The sequence below is a fragment of the Mauremys reevesii genome, linkage group 1, assembly GCF_016161935.1.
Source record: "Mauremys reevesii isolate NIE-2019 linkage group 1, ASM1616193v1, whole genome shotgun sequence".
NCBI classification, from domain to species: domain Eukaryota; kingdom Metazoa; phylum Chordata; order Testudines; family Geoemydidae; genus Mauremys; species Mauremys reevesii.
In genome coordinates, this window is record NC_052623.1 from 209,477,423 (window position 1) to 209,494,468 (window position 17,046).

A 17,046-nucleotide genomic window follows, 5' to 3' on the forward strand; every position below is an offset into this window, starting at 1 on the left:
CTGGGTGAGCTTGCCGTAGAAATATTGTCACTGCTATATTTGTGAGTTGCCTACCATCTCCATATTGTTTTTAACTAAAATATTGCAGCTTCCCTGCTTCCTTATCCTGATCTCCCAGATCCTTTTGTGAGGGCTCAGACCTGACTGTTCCTTCACTTCATTTCCATCTCAGTGGAGACACCCAGAGTCCACAAAAATCCAGTTCAGCTTCTTCTCCTTCCAAAGAGATGTACCCATATTCCCTTCCAGAGGGACACAGAAATCCAGGTTAAGTCCTTCCCTTTACCAGGGCTAGATTCAGAATCCATCCCAAGAGAGCACAGAAATTCAGTCCTGGTTCTTCTCATCCTCCTTATTCCAAGTGGATTGACCAAAAGACCTGAGGAATCTTTTCCCAACATCAGAAACCAGTACGTACTTCATTACTTAGCTGTGGTTATCATAAATGAAAAGCGTTAAATCCTGGACATGGAATTTTAAGCCTGATAGGAATGGATGCCATGTATATCACTAGCACAAGTCCCATACCTCACTCCACCCCACCTCCCAATATACACAAATACTAAAACTCTTAGCCTTTCTATAGACCCATTTTCCTATGTCTAGAGCTCATGTGAAATCCTCTGAACATCAGCTTCTCCCCTCCGAGTCACTGAACCCTAATGAATCAACATTCTCTTTAATTGGTGCCCTCAAATTGAAAGACTCCCTGGACAGGCTAATACTGCTGTGTTTCCAACACGTTTAATGGAGCTGATAACAGAGCTGTTAACAGACCATGGGAGTGAAAGACCAGAATACAAAAAGGAACACCCAGACATCCCTTGTGCCACTGTAGGTGAACAGAATGTGGTGTGGAAAGTGTCCAGCCATCACACTTCAGTCTCATGCAGATACTTCATGTGCTTGCAGGAGTGTTGTGTGGACATGTTAATGAGTGTCTTTCTGGTTAGAGGTGGGTGAGCATACACTCATGAGTGGGTCTTCCTGATCAAAACCGACCGTTGTGCCCTAGAGTTCTGGGGTCTGGGTGGGAGCCAGAGGGGCTCGTCCTTTGAAGAGGGCACAGGGGTAACTCCGGGTAAGGCTTGCAGAAGCTGTGGGAGGAAAAGGGGAAAAAAGAGGCTATTACTATTACAGCCACAGATCTTATCCATTTGCCAAACTCACCCAGGAGATAGTGTGGCCTGGTGGGGCCCACAGGAGGCACCTTACTGTTTTCCTTCTAAAATCAGTTTGTAAAATCTGTGTCATTCATAGTCACACAACAACAAACCAGTGTGCATAGCCCCAGTTTTCATGAGCAACCCTACACTAACAAAACCCTGATTATCCTAGAATGCTCTATGGATGACTGGAGAACTGATTGCATTCTGCCATGAGGGTAACAGACAAGTGAAACCTGAATGAAAGGTGAAGTGCTTGTCATTTAGACTGTTCAAAACTTTGATTTTCATTTATTTCAGTTTACACCTATTTAATTCAAATGCCTGACAGTTAAAAGAAAAGCCCTTATGTGAAAAATTCACCATTCCTGGCTCTTTAACAAGGACTGAGAGAGCTCCAAATGCACATCCTCTAAAGCATCCTTCAACAAAAACAGGGACGACCAGACCTGCCATTCCTGAAATTTCTAAGCTAAAAAAACAAGTGAAGGGAATAAACTTGGTTTGAGTTTGGGGCTTGTTGCCTTGTTGGTTGGTGGTTTTTGACAAAATCTTTGCAGGTCATCTTTATCCCACATAAAAGAAGCAAAAATGGGCACCCACAAAGCCCCTTTTCAACACTGGAGATACAGGGGATTGTGTGGAAAGCGAAAGATGGGCATTTAGCTCATAAATTCAAGGTAAGGTTGGAAAACAGGAAGATTTCAGTCCTGCAGATAAAGTCTTTGTTGTTCTCATGTGGTTTTTGAAAATGAGTAAGGAAATTGATCCAGAATAGCCTCCCCACCCCAACACACACATCTTCTGTAAATAAAAGCAGCCATCTGGTCTCTGAGGCTCATTTCATTTTCATGCTTCAACTAAGACACTGTACCATCACCACTGGAGCAGAGTGGCTTGCTCTGGAGTACAGTGAATAGCACTATAATGCCAGGACTAGCACTGAAGGACAATGACCGGCTACTGGATGGCAGTGAGAGAATGCAGTGAGTGGCCCTCAGAGTACAGAGACTGAGCACTGGAAGGCAGCGTCTGATCCTTGGAGTGCATTTATTGCTACCAGTGCACAGTTGCCGGGCACTGGAGTGCAGAGATCAGCATGCTGGGGATGTGGCTACACTGCAGCTGGAGTAATTTCCAGCTTGAGCAGACATATAGAAGCTGGCTTCAATTGAGCTAGTGTGCTAAAAATAGCAGCGTAGCTGCGGCAGTGGGGGCTGCAGCATGTATAATCCCATTGAGATGGCAGGCACACACTTGTGGCAGCTAGTCCATGCCACCACGGCTACCAGTCTATTTTCAGCACCCTAGCTCAATGTAGGTATGTCTACCCAAGCTGGAAATTCCACCCCCAGCTGCAGTGAAGGCATAGACCACTCATGCCTCCCCATACTAAAGGGGAGGACACATGACTGTCCCACATCTCCTCTGCCCAACAACCCCCGCGCCCTGTGCCCAGCCTGGGGCCGCTGCACTCTCCCTGCCCTTCCAGAGTTACCTGTGGGGGAAGAGAGGGCTCTGTCCTTCTCCCGCTGTGCCTCCCTCTGGCATGTTCGGCCACTCTCCCTGGCAGAGAATGGGAGGGAGGCAGGGAATGGGAGGGAGCTGCTTCTCACATGGCTGAATCTGGCTGCTCTGGGTCTAGGGTTGCCAGGTGTCCAGTTTTTTACTGGAAAACCCAATTGAAAAGGGACTCAGGTGGCTCTGGTCAGCACCACTGACTGGGCTGTTAAAAGTCCGGTCGGTGCAGTGGGGCTAAGGCAGGCTCCCTACCCGGCTCTGCGCAACTCCCGGGAAGCTGCTGGCATCTCCCTCTGGCTCCTAGATGGAAGGATGGCCCCAGGGGCTCCACACGCTGCCCCCACCACAAGCACTGGCTCTGCAGCTCCCATTGGCCAGGAACCATGGCTAATGGGAGCTGCAGGGGCGGTGCCTGCAGATGGGGCAGCGTGCAGAGCCACCTGGCTGCACCTCCGCATAGGAACCAGAGGGGAGACATGCTGCTGCTTCCAGGAGCTGCTTGACATAAGCGCCGCCTAGAGCCTGCACCCCTGATGTCCTCCTATACCTCAACCTCCTGCCCTAGCCCTGAGCCCCGTCCCATGCTCCGATCCCCTCGGTCCCAGTCCGGAGCACCCTCCTGCACCCCAAACCGCTCATCCCCAGCTCCACCCTAGAGCCTGCAACCCCAGTCAGAGCCCTCACACCTCCCGCACCCCAACGCCTGGCTCCAGCCTGGAGCCCTCTCCCGCACCGTGAACTCCTCATTTCTAGCCCCACCCCAGAGCCCACACCCCAAGCTGGAGCCCCCTCCCGCACCCCAACTCCCTGAGTCAGTCCGGTGAAAATGAATGAGTGAGTGAGGGTGGGGAAAGCGAGTGACAGAGGGAGGGGGAATGGAGTGATTTGGAGGCGGGGCCTTGAAGGAGGGGCGGGGGCAGGACAAGGTTTTGTGTGAGTAGAAAGTTGGCAACCCCTATCCAGTCACTGCCTCTGTGCAGCACAGCAGCTGCCTGAAAGAGCCTGGGTGGGGAGGCGGCGACAGCAGCAGGCTGCCCCCTGCCCAGGCCCATCTGCCAGGGACAGGGGCTGAACATGCTGGGGGCAGGTGCAGCAAGAGAAGGACAGAGCCCCTCTCTCTCCCCACCCAGCAGGCCAAGCAGAAATGGGGGAGGGGCACTTGATCCCGCATGCCCCTCCCACACGTCGCCTAGGGGTGTCGGTGTACCCTTAGTTACTGGCCATGGGAAACCAAAGGATAGTTTGGATGGAATCAACATTCAGCGAGGGGCTACATGTCGCGCAGCTGGGAATTTAACCCTTGACCCTTTGGCCCAGAATTTCCAGCACAAATTATTCCAGCATCTTTTTTTGTTGACAAATCTCTCCCAGCTCCCGTTAGCCTGCCCGGACTCCAGCAATTCTTCCTTTGCAGAGTGAGGAATGGGTGTGAGGAAGGAGCTTAGGAAGACAGCGTGTTACTCCCATGCACCAGTGGCGGTAGTGAGGCAGGGAAGCCCAGTGCATTCCTGTAATGAGACTCATGCAGAGGGGAATCCATGACATGCAGCCACCACACTCATCTCCTCTCAGCCAACCCAGGAATGTTTTAAAATAATGGCTATTGGAACACGGAAGCCTTGGCCAAACCCTTTCAATCTGGCTGAGTTGAGTCTGGGTAGATACAAGGGGGCAGATTCTGTGCTGTGCCTCACAGGCAGGACAGCCCAGGGAGAGCAGGTGCAAAGGTGGCTTTGAACCATCTTTGTGCCCCTCAAATCTTGTGCCAGTTGGGGCATGGTGCAGCCCCTAGTGTAAATTAGAGCAGCCCTCGGGCTGTTCCAATTTACAGCAGCCTTATCCAGATCACCTGTGGCCTGTCCTACAGCTTGAAGCAGCCCAGAGTCTCCATGGTGCATAGTGCAATAGACCAGTCTGCTCCTCATCCACAGCATGGCCCGTGGCTGGGGCTGCGAGAGGGACAGCATGGGGTTTACCTTACACTGCTCATGCATAGGGGGATTCTCCCCTCCACTGGCTGTGGTACCTTTACAGCGCCTATATGTCACCAGGGTGACAATTCAGGGTACAGGGCAGGGGGCAGAATCAACCCCAAGCATTTCTTGTAAGCTCTCAGTCTCTCTATTCCATTTCTTTAATTCAGCTGACATTTCTTTAATTCATCTTGGTGCGCAGCCCTACCCTATAGATAGAAATGTTTCAGTTCTCCACCTGCCATGCATTTGTCTGGTGCCCTGGTGTCTGGCCTTAGCCTGTCCTCACTGACATCAGTGTAAGTCAGGAATAACCCCACTGAAGTCAACCGAGTCACCCCGGGTAAGGCAGTGTGAGGACGGAATCAGGCACGCTGGGCCAAAGCTTGCCAGTGGTGACACCCATGCAATTCCATCAAAGTCCTGAATCTTACTGAATTCACTGGAGTTGATCTCTTGTGACTGAGGGCACAATTTGGCCTTGTGTGCTTTCTGGGAGCCACAGAGAATTCAAGTATCAGAGGGGTAGCCGTGTTAGTCTGGTTCTGTAGAAGCAGCAAAGAATCCTGTGGCACCTTATAGACTAACAGACGTTTTGCAGCATGAGCTTTCGTGGGTGAACCCACTTCTTCGGATGCAAGACTCCTTCACCCACGAAAGCTCATGCTGCAAAACGTCTGTTAGTCTATAAGGTGCCACGAGAGAATTCAAGAAACCCCACGGAGAAAGCCAGTGTTTGCATTCCCTGAAATTTCCCAAGCTCCCTTTAATTCAGAAGCATTCATACCTCACTCTCCTCTGTATTCTTTATGGCCCTGACAGAGTCAGAAAATCTGTTTATTTTCTGCCCTGTTGTTTTGTTCCAGGCCACCTGCTTGGGTACCAAGGAAAATGACTTGACACCCTTCAAATTCCTTATAAGTGTCTCTCCTTGTTGTGTCTCCATTCTGCCTCAGCTTTACACCATTATTCAGTGTCACGCACTCTCCTCCCAAGACACTCTGCTTGGTCTAAGATTCCCTCAGATCTAGGGATACTGTACCCTGGTTGTATAATGTTATGGTTAACTGAGGCTACCAGAGTCTGGAGTCAGACCTTTAAACCAGGTTCTTCAGGAAGATTCTGTTATGAACCTCCTCGGGGGAAATACATCCGACACAGCACATCTCATGAGATTCTGACGAGGAAGTGTCCTGAGAGTGCTGTAGTGTGGAAATTTCACGACAGTCTTTACAGCCTTTACTGGCACGGCAGCATTACCCCAGCTGGTTTATTTTGGTAAGTAACAAGATCATTGGGTGATTTCCCTGAAACTGGGATTCCCCTCACGCCCCAAAGCCCAGCTCTACATGGACCAATATCTTGCTGATGAAGTTAACTTTGATAGGAAGCTACCCAGTGGGAGTTAATGACACCAGCAGGTCACCTTTCTTTATTCCTACCTAGCAATTGGGTGCCTGTTTACACGGTGCCCAATCCCTAAAGACTGAGTGGAGGCTGCCAGCATTCATGCCATTTACCAAGTTTGCAAGGGATCAAAGCATGAGCGAACTGGCCAAGGATTGAGACGCTTTAGCCCTCCCCTCCCCTAGGCAGAGTTAGTGCTAAGCTTTGCACAGCCAGTCCCATTAGCCATCGCCTCCAAGGCCCAGGCACAGAGGTGAAGTGTTTCCTTCCGCAGGCAAGCGAGTACTTACATGGGGATCCCACACAGGGTGACGTGTGCCCTCGTTAGAAGTGCCCTCACTTCATATACTCCCCTTCGCTTACATAGTCCATAAAAGACCCTGACAACTCAGCAAAATCTTCCAACACAAGACTGGTAGAGTCCTCACCCAGCAGGGCACTGTCAGGCCGGGGCGCCTTGGGGTGGGCAGAAGGAGGAGGAGGAGGGGCTGAGGCAGCTGTCTGGACAAAGGTAGACATCGGACGATGGGGCACGGCCCGCTCCTCCCACTCATCCAGCTCCTTCTCCGCCTCAGCCTCTGAGGAGGCGGGTCCCAGGACGTGGTGGAGGCTGGGTAAGCGGATGTCAAAGCGCAGGCCGAACTTAGCGAAGAGCTTATCGTTGAGGGCGTACAGTTTCTCCGAGATGTCGTAGCCGAGGAAGGCTGAGAAGAGACGGGCGATGTAGCGATCTTTTGCCAAGAGGAGGTAGAGCTTCCTCCTTGGCCAGGTAATATAACTGCAGTCCGTCTCTGCTGTCAACGTGACCTGCATGGGGAGGAGCGGGGAAATGAGCATAATAAGCCACACTGATGAGAAGACTTTGGTTCCATCACTTTAAAGTGTGGTTCTGCTCTGAAAAGGAACCGTGGTCTCTTTTCCACCACAGAGCTGCTCCCTGTGTGTAGGAGAGTAGGAGCTGCTGAGTTTACAGATTAAATAGGGCTTTTATTGCTTTTCAGGCCTGTTTTCACCATGCAGAGCCAGTATGGCTCAGAGAGAGGGAGCTGCAGTGCTCCTTCCTGTGCATCATTAACACAACTGTTCAGTGAATTCCACTTGCAGAGCCAACCCTGCCACCCTCTCATCTTCAAATTATGCCCCCATTTGTACCTGTGCAATGCCACTGAAAAGACTGGGGTAGCGCAGGTGGTATTGTGAGCCTTACTGTTCTGCAGAACCGTTACCACTGGGGAGAATGACTGGTTTCAAGGGGGAGAGCTACATATAAAAACCGGTGGCTCCGTATTGCCCTTGCACAGCATTGTAATGGGCTTCCCCTCACTCAGTAGCTGGATGCAGGTGTGCGTGGTTTCCGAGTGGCTGGGAAATGGAAAATGAAACAAAGCTTTCTTTTGGAGGGCAGCACCACCTGTCACCAGCTCGAGGGAAGGCAGGTGCTGCAGACTGCATTCAAGTTTGCTAGATTGTTTTAGACAGTGGGGTCTCTGAACTCATTCCATTGGATACCCCTCAGGCCACCACCTCTGGGGTAGAACACAAGAGCTGTTTAACAGTGCACTGCAACACACCCCAGTTCAGGACAGCGAGGGAGAAAGGCTAGCGAATGCATTTGATACTGTGGGGGGTACTGCAGGAAGCAGAGTAAAATTATCTGAGTTGGAAGTTGGCCAGAACATTAGGGGTTTAACTTGGTTGTTGTTGCAGAAAGTTTGGGGGTTTTTAAAACCTTGCCCAGGGGAAACCAGGTACTTTTTCGGGCTGTGGGATGGGGAAACATGTCAAAGGACCAAGCCCTCTTAGGCTGGAGCAAAGTGTGACACGTCAAAGTGTAACTGAGACACAGCTATGTGAACAAGTGTGACAGCTGGGGCAAAATATCCCGGGGCCTCCCTGTGTGCTGCCTACGCAGGGGTCTCCTTGGCCAGGAACCATGGCAGGGGCTGCTGGGAAGCCAAACAAGGCTGAGCTGCAGTGTGCGTCCTTGGGTTTGATATTTAATGCCACTGCCATGCAAGCAGCTGCCTTATGAAACATAGGAGGTAGAATATGAGACCTTCCCTGAGATGGGCTGTGAGTGAGTCAGGATCATGCTGAAACTTAAAGGGATAAAGCCTCATTTTCCTAACAATCAGCTGAATCCCTCCTGAACCAGCACCTCTTTCTCTGACAATGCATGAAGTGAAATAGAGTAACAACCACCCCCCCACCCCCGAGGTCCTTACAGGGCAGACAGACAGACTCACTCACAATCTCTCGCTCACTCTCTCACTGCCCCATAGGTCAATGTTCTGGGTAAATACTGTAACTATGAAACCTGATCCAGTTCAGACTGCGAGCCAGCTGCTCTCTGAGTAGAAGACAAATCCAGGTCAGAATCCAGGCGGCAACCAGATCCTGTCACAGCTAATTAATCTTCTGCCATTCTCCATTCTGCACCAAATTGAAACAATTGAGCCCAACAGTGGAGGGGGAACTTAGGCAAGGAAATTCCCCCTCCCTCCCCTCAAGGAAGGCCCCCAAATAGAAATGTCTGCTTTTATCCAAGATGTTTTTGGAGCAATCAATTATATCTGGAGAAATGGGGTTGGGGTCGTCTGGGGAGTTACAGAGTGATTCACACCAGGGGACTGAGCTGAGATTCAGAGAGGAGGGACTGACGGGTTAAATGGATTAAAAAACTGCATGTAGCGGTATGTGGCGCTGGCTAAGCAAAAATAAACCCTTCCCCAGAAATTGCCCAATTAACTTTTCAGACCAGAAAGCACCACAGGCAGCTTTCCAGGACTAATGTCATCAGACCTGTCTTTGCCACCCTGAGTGGGACGCCGCACTTATAGGGGACGGCATGGCCACTGTCTCCCTGCTCAGCTCCCACATGCTGTGCTAAGAATTACCGGTAAGCTGCTACTGTAATCAGAAGTTCAACAATAATACGGAAGGACTCCTCGTGCAATATACCAACCATCGGTTTATCGGATTCATTTTTCAAAGTAGCTCTAACAACCAGCTCACTCACAGTATGTGGACCACATTCAGGTCTGACCTCAGCAGGAAGCTGACTTCAGTAGAGCGGCACCCATCTGCCGCAGGTCTGAATTTGGCCCTCTTTGTGGAAAGGCGTTACTCTCTGCTCACCTTGATTACACTCCCAGGGAATTAGTAAAATCACATCGGACATGTCCTTTCTGGCATAGTCTAGGTTCTGGCCATTCATCTACTGACTGGAATCAGCCTACACCCGACTGCAGAGAGATGAACCTGTTCATCCACTTAATAACCTTCCTGCAGAATGGGAGGGACTTGAGTCGATGGTGTTGATGGGATACACAGATGAAAACAAAAAACAATATGTTTAATTGCTACAAATAACAATGAGTGATTCAGTCCCAGGAGAATCCCCCATGCCTTAAGGAGGGTTTTTGCAATTTGAAGGTACAGTAACTATATCTGAATATAAAACATCCCCTTTCTCTCTCCCCACTTCCCCTCCCACAGCTTCCCTGCCTGAGAATCATCACCATCATCATCAAAAACTCAGATCTTTGAAAAATCAGCTATTTAAGTCTTTCCTGTCACTGTCATCCTTTCCCACAGCAGCAGCACCCAGATCTGCAGTTCTTGTGAGGTTTCCCCTCTCATTGTGTAACACATTAATGCTGGTATTAAAAATCGCCATAATGGAAGCAAAACAGTGATCCATCTAGTCCAGTGGTTCTCAAACTTTTGTACTGGTGACCCCTTTCACATAGCAAGCCTCTGAGTGTGACTCCCCGCTTCTAAATTAAAAACACTTGTTTATATATTTAACACTATTATAAATGTTGGAGGCAAAGCGGGATTTGGAGTGGACACTGACAGCTCGCGACCACCCATGTAATAACCTCACATCCCCTGAGGGGTCCCAACCCCCAGTTTGGGAACCCCTGATCTAGTCTAACATGCTGTGTCCCTGCCAATCAGAGCCAGATCAATGATACTGCTACTCTGGTATCCTATGGTCAACCACAGCCAATGCTGGGTGTTTCAGAGGAAGGCAGAAATATGATCATGCAGATCATGCAATGTTGTACTATAACGGTGGAGATGGGGGAGGAATGTCTTCCAGACCTAGCTGCGTGACCTGCTGAGAGCTCAAAGCCTGAGGATTAACGCTTCTCTGGCCCTCTCCACTACCTTCCATCTTCCTCCTCTCCACTCTCTCCTGCACATGTACAAAGCAGTAAAGCCCAAGTCTTAGCAGTAGAGCTGCCAGGTGGTTGCGCTGAGTTACCTGGAACGTTCCCTCCTCGGAAGGTCGCAGTGACTCCCACTCTGGGGAGTCCAGGAACTGGTAGGGGAAGACATAGTGCAGGAACTGTCCATCCTGGCTCACTCTGACCCTAGACAGAGAACAGGAGAATGACGGGCTTAGGCCAGAAAAGGGCTGGTGGGTGAACCAGTGTAACCTGTACAGAATCTGCTCAAAAAAGCTACATGTACTCCATCCCTCTGTCAGTGCAGGATTGCTCCCTAGAGTATATTTGTCCGGTGTCTTCTCCAGTCTAGTTACAAATGTCCCAGTTAATGAAGCTTCTATCCCTTCTCTTGGGAAATTGTTAATAGGCTAATATCATAGATCTCACTGCTAGTATGTCTTTCCTGATACTCAGCCAACATTTTCCCTCTCTTAATGTCATCACATTACTCCTTTGGCCCATTCTAAACCATTCCTTCCATCCTGGAGGTTTCTCCTCTTCAGCTACTTGGAGATGGTTAGTATGATTGCCCCTTAGCCGTCATCAGGACAAATTCTTCGTACCAATTTCTTTTCACCTCTCCTTCCAGCCCACTGACCATTTTTGTTGCCCCTTCCTCAACTCCTTTCAACTTATCCACATCTTTCCTACACCAATACCCAAAACTAAACCCAGGTGTAGTTCCATCAGGGCCGTATAAGAAGGATCTATGGCGCCATGCTCCACGGCATGATGCCTCTATTTACAAAGCCCAAAATCATATTGGCTGTTGCTGCATCCATATCACGCAGCAAATTAATACTTTGCAGTCCACTATCATTCAATTTCTTTTGGCCTCACTGCTTTCCATGTATCCCTCTCCCTTATTGCCACTGCAGCTGCCTAACAAAGTTAAGGTCAAACTTGTGACCAGCGCTGGGTCAAGCCTACAAAAGGGAGAAAGCCAGGCATTCAGTTAAGGCACAGGATTTGGAGTCTGGAGGCCTGGGTTTTGTTCCTGGCTCTTGCTGAGGCAAGTCTCTTCCCTTCTCTATGCCTCAGTTTTCCCAGCTGTACAATGGCCATAGTGATTCTGCTGTCTCCCAGGATAGCTGGGAGGTTCAATTCATTCATATTTGTAAAGTAGTTGGAGTTCTTGAGATTGAAGGAGACAGAGAAGGGCAAACTATTATCTGAGCTTTCTAATCTGAACTCTGTATTCTGAGGTTCCCCTCTTGCTGCTTTTAGACTATTGCTAATGTGGCACCCTGAAATAGCCTGCACAATAATGAAATAGTCCCTGCACTCCCTTTCTGTACAATAGCATGCAGAGTGGAGCACAGTAATGCTCCATTGCAGCCTTTCCCCCATTCTCCTGCCCATCTCCACAGCCTGCAGGGATAGAAAGGTCTGGCATGGAGAGGCCAGAAGAGGGAACTGGGGATCCAGCGCCAGACCTGTGGAGCACATGCAGCTGGGCTGAGACTCACCTTCCATGCTACCCCCACATCCATGGCAGTATGGCAGGACCAATAGCTCTGATGTAATTAGCTAACTTCCTTCAGCAGCACTCTGACCCCATGAAGGGGAGTCACAGAGCACTCAGTGGGAGGTCAGACAGTATTAACTCTCCACTGACTTTACCAGTAGGTTAGCTACAGTTTTGAAGCAGGCTGCTGGATGCAGATTGTTGGCAGGGGGACAGATATTTGGCAGTACCCTCACTTAGCCACTTTCTCCCACTGCATTTTCTCTGTGGATTTGCTCCCCTTCACATTGCACAGCAAGGGGCTGCAAGCAGGACAGGGGGAGGGAGCATATGGGCCTTAGTCACTGACTTTTTCCTTATTCAAAGGGAGCACGTTATCTACCACACCCCAAACCCCCCTTAGCGTAACCTTAAACCAGAACCCTTCCACAGTTAAAATGGGAGACATGGTCTGAGCAAAGCCCTGGGAATTAGGATTCCTGGCTTCTAGTCACGGCTCAGCCACCACAGACCCCCCCCCCAGCTATATGAACTAGGGCTTTGCTACTCTGTGCTTCAGTTTCCTGTGTAAAATGGGGGAGACGTTACATAAATACCTCACGGTGGGACAGGGTGTAAAAGTTGTTTACAAAGCAAGTAAAAATATAAAGCGCTGTACAAGCGCTAGTATTTTGACACACAGCTCAGACTATGAACAACAAGCTCCGTAGCATAAAGCGCCCTCTGAGTCCACAGTGGTTTAGGTTAGGTCTGTTTGATGAGCCACGCAACTTATGGAAGCTTTAACAATCACTGTTTGTGATGTGCTTTGAGATCCCCAAATGAAAGGTCTTAGCTAAGTGTAGAGTACTAAATATTATGTTTGTTGTCTGATGAGCCTGCTATGCTCTGCAATTCCACCCAAGATGATGGAGGAAGGTGACAAACAGGAGGAGAAGGAAGAACAGCCCTTCCCCCACACACCTACCTGTCCAGTAGGAAGAAATCATGGAAAGATTTGTGAATGGTTTGATTGTACGTGGGCTTAGTGTAGTGAATAAAGAAAGAAAGAAAGAAATTGGTCTTGAACCCTTTGCAAGTCCTGAAATCCTCATCAGAGCAGCAGGGCAGGAGTTGGGACTGCAGCACCAGATAAATGATCTGGTGAGTTACAGACAGCTGGAATGCCAAGCAATGTTCTCAGCCTACCCCAGCCAAGCTCACTACCTCACCCATGGGATTCTGGCAGGCCATTCTTGGAATTAAAAGTGGCTCTCACTGATTCTTTCCTTTCGCTTGATCTGTTTCATTTTGTGTTGCTGCAGAGTGGCTGGCAGTGGGAGGTAACATAGGCTATATCTACACAGCAATGTAATCCTAGTGTCAGGGAACCCTGGGCTTGAGTGTCTACATTGCATTGTAACCCTAGTTTGTGAATTTTCTGACCCAGGCTTGAACTTAGGGCTCTGGCATCCACCCTATAGTGCACAGACCTGAATCAAAGTAAAGTGCCTAGCACCTCCCACATGGCGACACTCTAGCCCTAGGAATGGGGCTCACTGAGGGGAAACTCTACTGCTCACCCTGTTTCCTAACTGTGGCAGGGCTATTGATGCCCATAAGGAGCACACGAGTACATAAACTGCGTGTTCAGCTCCCTGGGTGGCTGTCTCAGTAGAACGACAGCAGTTTGAGAGGGCCTTATACTGAACTACCATCTAATCTGAGATTGGGCTCCCCACCTTTAGGCTGAGTCCCATGGCAGGACAATGCCCAGGGGCACCTGCTCTATGGATAACTAGGACATCAGTCTCCAGGGCTGTCAAATGATTACCATGAAACGCACATGCATCCGACGAAGTGGGTATTCACCCACGAAAGCTCATGCTCCAATACGTCTGTTAGTCTATAAGGTGCCACAGGACTCTTTGCTGCTTTTACATGAAACTTTGCAATTCTTAATTTTTAAAATGGGCTGTTCAATGAAGGTGTTTTTGTTTGGTTGGCTTAACACACACACACACCTGCAGAGGGTGAAATGCATCACCCAGGGCTTGGGGTGTAGTGTGCTCCAGCACCCCTGGGATCCCTTATTCCTGCCCCTGCCACACTGTGGGAGGCAGGGAGAAGGGATCCTCAGGCGGCTATGGGGACGTTTTGGATCTGGCTCCCCATCACCACCCTGCAGTGCACACTGCCGAATACCCCTGCATACACAGCCCCAGGGAGGGCTGGGAGGAGGGTCCCAGGAGCAAGGGCCAGAGAACAGAGCGGGACCAAGCACCACCCTGCAAGGAGGGGAAGCAACAGAGCTCCCAGCTCAGCATTGCTGGGGGAGGGATGAGACCGAACATCCTGGTGAGCAGGAGCCTCCTCCTACCTGTCGGCTTTGCTCCAGGCAAGCTCCACCGGAGCGGGAAATGGGAGCTTGCTCAGCCAGGCAGTAATGACACTTCCGACCACTGTGCTGGCAGCCTGCGGCACTGCTCCTCTGCTGCCAGGAACTCTGGGATAAATCCAGAGGACTTCCAGGACCCAAGTCAAGCCGGGGCCGCGTGCACACAGGAAAGCAATAGGGCTCAGACCCTAGGTCCCAGCTTACTATGGGCTCAGACTCTCCTGCCCTGGATCTGAGTTCTTGGTTAGCATATTTGCAATGTGAATGCAAAGTGGTGGGGGGTGGTTTGAGCCCATGCTCAGACCCTGGCTTAAATTACTGCATAGACATACCCATAGTGCTACTTTTGCTTTTCTATATTTTAATATTTTGAATTGAAAACTAGACATGCTGCTAAAACTACTTCTTTGCCCAAAGCAAGTAAACATCACAAAGTCCTTCCTCATTAATACAGTCACTGCACTACACTACCTATTCAGAGACTCAGATAGATGGAGGAATACAGTTATGTGCAGTGGTTCTCAAACTAAGGTCTGTGGACATCCAGTGGTCCATGGAACCCTTCTTGGTGGCCCACAGAATGAAGCAGCGTTGATGGATTTGGACAGGAGGGCTGCCAGATGAGGTGGGATCATCATAGGATTTTTCTCTTACCAAACGGCCCAGTTGTGAACCACTGGCTTTGGGCATTGGGAGTGAGAGATGGAACCATTCCCTTCTAAGCTTTTGGCTGAGGCAAACTGGTGAATTTCAGAGCAGTTCCTAGGAGATAGGCACCCATGTCACAAAAATTACCATTGTAAGTGGTACCCAAGGGACCACAGGATCAAAGAGGCCTCTTTGCCTTCCTCCAGCAAGCTGGTAAGGGAGAAGTTTCACTACCACTGTCCAGATTGTACCTGTTCTATTGATAGAGGCCTTCAGACTCCAGCACTGTAAATCATCACCTCCCATCAGCACTAAGATTGCTTTAAAATGGCAGGGAAAGAGATTAAAATCCTCCCCACATATCCCCAGGAAGGCCGACCAGGCACATTCATTGTTGCTAGCTCAATTCTACAAAACTATCCCTAAATATTAAGGTGGATCAACATTCCAGGGCTGGGAAATGTCTTGTCAGGACAGGGAACAGCCTACCTGCCAGAGAGCAGCAAAGACAGGCGGTTGATGGGCGTCTTGCCCTCCACAGCGTAGTTCTGGTCTCTGGCCAGTGACAGGACCTTCTCTTCACAGCATTTCACGATCTCTTTGTAGACCTCAAAGGGCACCTGCAAGGGCTGGCAGAGGGTCTTGTAGAGGAGGTCAAACTCTTCCAAGAAGGTGTCCTTGTGGAGCCGGTATACCAGGTGAGCCAGCTGAAGTATGCAGGCCATGACCAGCAGCATATTCCAGATGAAGATGTCTAGTCCACAGGCATTCAGCCAGCCCCACAGAGCATAGCAGATGTAGCCAGTGGCCAGAAGGCTGAAGATATAGATGGAGCCAAAGATCCCACTTCCCCCCATGTAGCCTAGGAGGAGGATGCAATTGCCCAGGTGATAGGCTGCTCCCTCATCGTTCTGCTTCCAGCCCTCGCATAAAGGGGGCTGAAAAAGTAGCTGGTCCCAAGGGGAGCTGTTTCTGCTCATCCTTCCCCTTTCCCCACCCTCCCAGCCGCCCTGCTTTACAAATGAATTGTCATACAAAAATTACACAGACAGCTGTAATCGGAGCCGCCTGGCAGCTCCTCTCCCTGGAGCTCACTGGTCCCACTGGAACGCCCTTCAGAGCAACATTTTAAAAATAACTTTAAACTTGTTCATACCAAAAAAACAAACAAACCCCAAGCCCGGAGAATCCAAATGGCTTCTCTTTCTCTTTGCTGTTGGTGAGGTGCACGGTCCTGCCAGATGGCTTCCCTCACCAACTGCATTCAGGAGCCGGAGCAGGGAAAGAGGTCCGAAGAGTTCAGTCACAGAGTACGGAGAGGGCTTCAGCTAGAGAACTAATCAGAGAATGGGACTGGAAAGAGCTCCTGTTGCTTTCACTCTCCCCAACCCTCCAGGAGTGAAAATAGAGAGCAGCAGGGAGACAGAGAGGGAGGGGGAGCAACGGGCACTTGTGTTGAATTTGGAATGTATATCACTTGGCAACGGAATGAAGAGAGACCCCAAATGGATAACCATGTTTGGAATTGAAATCCAAAGAGCAAAGCCAGTGAGGGGAACAGAGAACAGACTGGCACTGGCCACTTAACATAACTTAGTGAACTAGATAAGCCCAACACAGAGATGAGAAAGGAGAAAAGTAGCTAGTTTATCACAGTGGGGGGGGGGGGGAGAGTGCGCTTACATACTAATCCTCACTATTGTTTTGGGGCAAAGAAATGTCCATCATATTACAAAACCAGAAGTCTACCTCCCTGCTGGGTGATAACTAATAGCAATGGGAGGAAGCTAGCAAAGGAAAACATAGTTGAGACATCAGGAAATGCTTTCTAGTGAGGAGACCTGTCAGACTGTGGCATAGCCTCCCAGGCGACATGGTGGCAACTCCATCAGGTGGGACATTTAAAATTAGACTAGGCCGAGTACTGGAGCATATAGTGTGCACAGTGATCCTGCTCTGAACACGGTGCAAACACGAATGTGTGAGGGGTGAATTTCAGTGGAGGAGCCAATAGGATTTTCACACCTTTAACATTATGATGCTACAGGGCACAAGGGGATGGGGAATGTTAAGGGGACTGTTTGGAAATGTGCAATGGGCAAATTCTACCCTTGCATAGGATCCTCCCTCCCATCTCCAGCAGGCTCTGGGGAAGCTGTATTTCTAGTCCACAAATAAGAGGAAGGCACAGTGCAATTAGGGTGCGCTGCACTTGTCTACTCTGGGAGCAGGTCTTCTGTTTGGACCT

General features: G+C 49.8%; 2 protein-coding genes across 3 annotated transcripts in view; one reads left to right on the forward strand and one right to left on the reverse strand.

Moving 5' to 3' along the window:
- Nucleotides 1-1,782, forward strand: part of PLA1A (phospholipase A1 member A) — a 37,642-nt gene extending 35,860 nt beyond the window's left edge. Inside the window, exon 13 of the mRNA XM_039545646.1 lies at nucleotides 1,467-1,782. Coding sequence (XP_039401580.1) covers nucleotides 1,467-1,494 — 28 coding nt within the window. The 3' untranslated portion in view covers nucleotides 1,495-1,782. The remainder of the gene's footprint in view (nucleotides 1-1,466) is intronic.
- POPDC2 (popeye domain containing 2) lies at nucleotides 329-16,784 on the reverse strand. 2 transcript variants are annotated; one of them, XM_039545670.1, is made up of 4 exons: nucleotides 15,288-16,784; nucleotides 10,341-10,449; nucleotides 6,358-6,874; nucleotides 329-1,097 (listed from the first exon to the last, which is right to left on the reverse strand). In XM_039545670.1, exons 1-3 carry the CDS (start codon nucleotides 15,776-15,778, stop codon nucleotides 6,404-6,406), a joined length of 1,071 nt encoding a protein of 356 aa, XP_039401604.1. In that variant the 5' UTR covers nucleotides 15,779-16,784; the 3' UTR covers nucleotides 329-1,097; nucleotides 6,358-6,403. The 2 variants fall into 2 exon arrangements, with proteins under 2 accessions (XP_039401604.1, XP_039401614.1); XM_039545680.1 differs by having other exon boundaries at nucleotides 6,496-6,874; nucleotides 15,288-16,779.
- Nucleotides 16,785-17,046: the final 262 nt, after the last annotated feature.